We start from the raw sequence: 5496 nt of genomic DNA, 5'->3' as shown, positions 1-5496 counted from the left end.
GTGCCTTGGGGAGCAGGCGGAGATGAGGGCTGCAAAGGGCGGGCAGAGCCCCCGTACCGAAAGCAGGAGCCGCTCGATGAAGTGTTCCCCGAAGGAGGTGCCGAAGGCTCGGTGCTAAACCGGAGCTGAGCAGAGGGGCTGTGAGAGCTGGGACGGAACGGGATGGTGTGGAGAGCTGTGCCGAAATCACTCTGCCCACTGCTTTTATTGGGGTACTAAGGCAAGGCAGGATCCAGGGAGCGTGGAATGAACGGTGAGCAAGAAACTCTGGGGGGCAGTGGTTGGGAGCGGCCTGGTGAGTGAGCTGAGTGATGAAAAGGATGCGGGGTGACAGCGGGAGAGGAAACAGGAGCCTTGGATGAAACCTACTAAACAGGCTTCACCTCTTTTTATATTAAGAAGCAAGAGCCAGAGAGAGCAAGGCCAGTGTAAGCTGAGAAATCCCTGAGGTTAATGTTTCATCTCTTTAAAAATTTGATACGTTTCTTGCCCCGGTACCACCTCAAGCCATTTTTCTGGGAACTGCAATGGTTCGTTATTGGTACTCAGATGCTTTGTAAATACAGTCTCTGCTTTCTGTAGGTATGCCCTAGAGGTCAAAGAACCGATGACAACAAAATCTGCCGGGAATGTATGGGATCGCCGGACCGCTATGACTGGCTGTACCTTGGCTTCATGGCCATGCTTCCCTTGGTTTTACACTGGTTCTTTATTGAGTGGTATTCAGGAAAAAAGAGGTTCGTGTGCCACTTCTTCAGATAAGTTATTTAAAAATGGAACTCTCATATCCATGAGTGATCCGTCTGAGGTGCTGAATCGAACTGTCCAGCAGTTCATGCTGTTGGTTGAGCTGACACGATAGCACATAAGCTTTGGGCAGCTGGAGCGGGGGTTTATTTACAAATGTAAGAGTCCTGCAGGTCCTTCTTGCCCGTCACTGCCCTCAGGACATGGTCTGTATCTCTTCAGTGTGTGGTGCCCAGTCCATCTGGCATTTTGGGCTGGATTGGGTTCGCCAGTAGTGGGCAGGAGCAGCGCGTTGCGTCATCCCTTCTCTCCTGGGCCAGAAGCCCCAGTCGGTCGTGCTGCACGTGTGCGACGAGAGAATGGCTTTGAGTTTTTTTCTTTAGGAATATGTATACTGGGTTTTGGTCCTGATAGCACAGCTGACGTAACCTTTACGTCAGCATGGTGCATCAAGGATGTTCTGTAAAACAGGGGTTTAAAACCGCAGCTGTGTGTGGCCATTAGGTGCTAGGCTGGAACTTTTAAGAAGTAATGACTCTGGAGTGTACTAAACACTGAAAACATAGGGGACTGAGAGAGTGTAATGTGTGAATATATACCATCTTTAACAAGGACTTGCAGCTTTGAAAATTTTGCTTGTATCGTATGTAACGATGTTATCCCTTCTGAGACGTGTGGCGTCTTACCCTCGCGGCTGCTTTCTTTGAAACTGCAACAGCGTGAGTCTTGCTGTCCCTCGCCTGACAGGATGCTTATGCTACAGCAAGCTTTCATTTAAGAAGCTGGAATGTAGTTCAGTCACATTTTACACACTAAATCATCTGAGACTGTAAATGAGTTTTCACACTCAGCTTCAAATATTTAACTTTTTATTGGAGCAGCGTTGTCCTATCCTTGGTCACGGTGAATATTAACTCTGTAGAAGGTTCTGTACCACATGGGCCTCCACTTTTCGGTCGGCGTTTAGGTTTACTTTAGTGTTGGCAAAATAGTAGTGAATCTCTCTCCCTCCTTCCGCAGTTCCAGCGCGTTGTTGCAGCATGTCACTGCCTTGTTTGAGTGCAGCGTTGCAGCAATTGTTACGCTGCTCGTCAGCGACCCTGTCGGCTCTCTGCATATCCGCTCCTGCAAGGTGAAGAAGCTTTCGGACTGGTATACGATGCTTTACAATCCAAGTCCCGACTACATCACCACAGTGCACTGCACTCACGAAGCAGTCTATCCCCTGTGAGTGTAAGGCTTTCGTACTCCTGTCCGTCCCTTCCTTTTACACAAGCGTGTTTCTGCCCGTCCCTCTTCTCAAAGCTGCAAAAAGTGTTCAGGTGTAACACAGACCAATGGGTATCAGTCCCCTGAAGTCTTTTCATGCATTGAGCTGTTTTATGCATGAAACACTTAGCAACACCTAATGACTTTCTGAGTCACCAAAGAAGGTGATGTAGTCTAGGCTATTTAGCTATGAAGTGTAAGACGTCATTTTTGTTCCCCTTTGCTGCACCTTGACCGTTTCACCTAGGAAAAGTGAGCCCGTCGTTCTGTGTTTACATCCTTTGGTTGTAAATTCTTTAGACTTGACTGACTCTAACCCCAAATGCCCTGGTCCTGAGTTGAGTCTGCAGGAGAAAAAGAACTGCACATTTTCAGGAATTTCTCTCTTTTTTTTTTTTCCTTCAGGTACACCATAGTGTTTATATATTACGCCTTCTGTCTCGTGTTAATGATGCTACTTCGGCCTCTTCTGGTTAAGAAAATTGCCTGTGGTTTAGGAAAGTCTGATCGATTTAAAAGCATTTATGCAGCACTGTACTTCTTCCCTGTCCTCACCGTGCTTCAGGCCGTCGGAGGAGGCCTGCTCTGTGAGTGCTCTCCTAATAACGCTAATAAGCATACCCATAAACACACACTAACAAATGACTTACGGGAGGGAGAGAGGGAAGGGACATGGCACTCTTTTTTTGCTTTGAGAATACGGACACTGTTTAAGGTTATCGTGAGGAGTCTTACCTGGAAAGGTTGCTCATTAGTAGCCCTGCCCTAACCAGGCTCCTGCCCAACACTGCTTTGCCCCTGCCGGTGCTGCTAGAGACTGTCCCTTTCCCAAAAAGGGAATAGAGGGGGTATGAGAGGAAATTACTTCAGAGGGAGTTAACTCCACTTTCCGCTAAGGTGGAGTTTGTCTGATTTCAGAGATGGGTTAAAGTATAAGTTTGGGGAGATTGCAGCTATTTTTGGTTTAGCTTCCAGCATACTTGTTGCATGAAGGGGACAGGTGCCACAAAATCCCCGCTCGGCCTACTTTTCTCATTATCTGCCTTTTTCAATTAGTGATTTAAGTGTACAGTAACTCCACCTAGAAATGCTGGCATCGACTGCATTTGACAAAAGCCAAATTTGAAAACCTAAGACAGAAGCATTGAATAGTTGTGTTTGGCTGACCCTTGCTGCTGTGTGTGCTTGATGCGATGATAAGAGGCGGGCTACAGTAGCTTAGTTTACTTCACGCCCATGGTTACACATGGAAAAACTATTTCGCTGAAATGTATATAATGCAGTCTCTTTTCCTGCTAATGTGTTCAATGTTTGCCTTTAGATTATGCCTTTCCTTACATCATACTGGTGTTGTCTTTGGTTACACTGGCTGTGTACATGTCTGCTTCTGAAGTGGAGGTAGGTAAACACGTTTCCTACGTTAAAACTCACAATGTAAAATACTTGAATGAGCAGAGACCGCTTTGTCTCTTGCCTTTTCTCAGCAGTGTATTCTGCGTTTAAGCCTCTTTCTTTATGACTTCTCCTCTTAGCTGGAGGAAGCTCCCGCGAGACTCCCCTCTTGTGGTGCACTGAGAAACTGTGTTATGTGCTGGAAGGGCTCAAACCCAGGAGGCCTCATACGGTCTCTGTGCACGACCTATAATATCTCTTAAACATCAGGTACTAGGTGACGGGCTGAATGCTAACAGGATACTGTGTTTGTTTTGCAAGTCTTTCAAGGATCTTCTTGTCAGGAAGAAAAGGCTTGTTGTCCTCTTCAGCCACTGGTTACTTCATGCCTATGGAATCATCTCCATTTCCAAACTGGATAAGCTTGAGCAGGACCTCCCGTTGCTTGCCTTGGTACCTGCACCTGCCCTCTTCTACATACTGACAGCGAAGTACACCGAGCCATCACGCATACTCTCGGAAGGTGGAAATGGACATTAAAAGGAGCCTGTGCCAACGACGCTGTCCTAATGAGCTGGATTAAGCAATTTTAGTGCTTGTTACGCTTTGGAAACTTCTGTTTTAAAAGAAGTTAGTTATGTACAAGCCTTCTGGGTGAAACACCTCTGAGTGAGACTGTGTAATATTAAAAAGCTGCACTTTGTATTCTTCACAAGTATCTGGTATAGATCGAAGGGAATGTCTTTGTACCTATTTATCACTGTGAATCTGTATGAAAAGCCGGTACAGCGGTTTGCTTGTATATGTTTATTTCCTAATACAGTGCTCTAGGTGGTGGTTGAATAAAACAATAGAGCCTGGTTTTCAGTAGACTTTCCATAAAACAAATAAGCTTGAATATAACATGGAGCTTGGTTTTCTCATCGCACACTCTAGCTTCTCTCCCCCACCAGTGGAAATAGACTTTCATCTTCCTTCCACCAAAAAAACCAGTATGTTGAGCAGTTCCTTATTTATTCCTCACGATGCTTTAGTCTGACTGCTAGGAAGGAAACGCCTTGTAACGTTCTCTATGAAGTATAGTTTATGCTCTGTGTACTTCATGTGTGGAGACCTCTTCCTGGAGATAATTAAACAGTAGTAGCCTTCCCACTAAATTTGTTTTCTTATCCCTTGACTATAATTTTCCACCTAAGATAGGATTCAAGATTTTCTTTTCCTGACAGCCTACACCTTTTGTCAGCAAACCATTTGCTGTGGGTAAGCCTGCAAAGCATCACTTATATGGGTGAAGGCTTCTCCGCACCTTTCAGCACAGTCGCCTTCCCTTCCTCCCGTGAGAGTGCTCCGTGCCTGCTTCATCCGTTTACCAGCGGTGCCAACAGCTCGCATCTTGCTGTGCGGCCGTAGCCGTACCCATACTACAGCAACAGCAGTGGTCAGACAGGACTTGAGTTTAGCAGCTGAGAAAGGAACAGCTCTTTATGCGATATCACCACTGCAGTGACAGAAACGGCTGGAATGACTGAAGTACAAAACCAGCACAGATTTAATAAAAAGAACTGGAGATTCCTTATCTCCTTAAAGAGATACCGTTATCTCTGCTCAACGTTCATCAAAATCTTTATACTTTACGTGAACACCTTGATAGGAATTGCTAAATCTTCTGAGGCTGTTCAGAAGTGAGCTTTTGGCCTTGCTGAAGCCAAATACCCACTGACAGACTCCAGCCTTCCCTCTGTGTTGTACAGGAAGATACCCAAAGTGTGTATCCTGTATGTTGGTCGCCAGTAACTTAGTGCTGTAGTAGAAGAAGGTGCAGAGCAGTGCTGAAGGTCTAAACGCGGAGGGAAGAGCAATAGGAAGATCTTCTCAACTTAAACTCTTCCCGCTGTATGGATCATTGGCTGTAGCACTGCAAATAACAGTGTACATCTCTATATTTAAGTGTGACAGTAATGCCTTTTTTATTCTATTACCTATGCACCTTACTAAGGACAGAGCCTGCCAGCAGCTCAGGGGCTTTGAGGGGTGTCGTCTCAGCCAGGCTGCCTCAAGATGTCGCTCTCCTCTTTCTCCATAGAGGGT

At 45.9% G+C, this 5496-nt stretch overlaps 1 protein-coding gene across 1 annotated transcript; it reads left to right on the top strand.

The window, feature by feature from the left end:
* Positions 1-528: 528 nt before the first annotated feature.
* JKAMP (JNK1/MAPK8-associated membrane protein) lies at positions 529-5355 on the top strand. Its single transcript, XM_009332741.1, has 5 exons — positions 529-737; positions 1768-1974; positions 2422-2603; positions 3338-3414; positions 3730-5355. Exons 1-5 carry the CDS (start codon positions 634-636, stop codon positions 3946-3948), a joined length of 789 nt encoding a protein of 262 aa, XP_009331016.1. The 5' UTR covers positions 529-633; the 3' UTR covers positions 3949-5355.
* The last annotated feature ends 141 nt before the right edge of the window (positions 5356-5496 follow it).

This window comes from Pygoscelis adeliae, unplaced genomic scaffold (genome assembly GCF_000699105.1).
Source record: "Pygoscelis adeliae isolate BGI_AS28 unplaced genomic scaffold, ASM69910v1 Scaffold179, whole genome shotgun sequence".
Classification (NCBI taxonomy): Eukaryota; Metazoa; Chordata; class Aves; order Sphenisciformes; family Spheniscidae; genus Pygoscelis; species Pygoscelis adeliae.
Note: the sequence above shows the minus strand (reverse complement) of the source record. Positions and strands in the feature narration are given on the sequence as shown.

What these genes read in the sequence shown, in the direction of transcription:
- JKAMP (XM_009332741.1), top strand. Translation starts at nt 634, where the DNA reads ATGGGATCGCCGGACCGCTATGACTGGCTGTACCTTGGCTTCATGGCC. An exon ending in TGGTATTCAGGAAAAAAGAG is followed by an intron (nt 738 to 1,767) that starts GTTCGTGTGCCA and finishes CTCCTTCCGCAG; the next exon opens with TTCCAGCGCGTTGTTGCAGC. An exon ending in TGTCTGCTTCTGAAGTGGAG is followed by an intron (nt 3,415 to 3,729) that starts GTAGGTAAACAC and finishes TTGTTTTGCAAG; the next exon opens with TCTTTCAAGGATCTTCTTGT.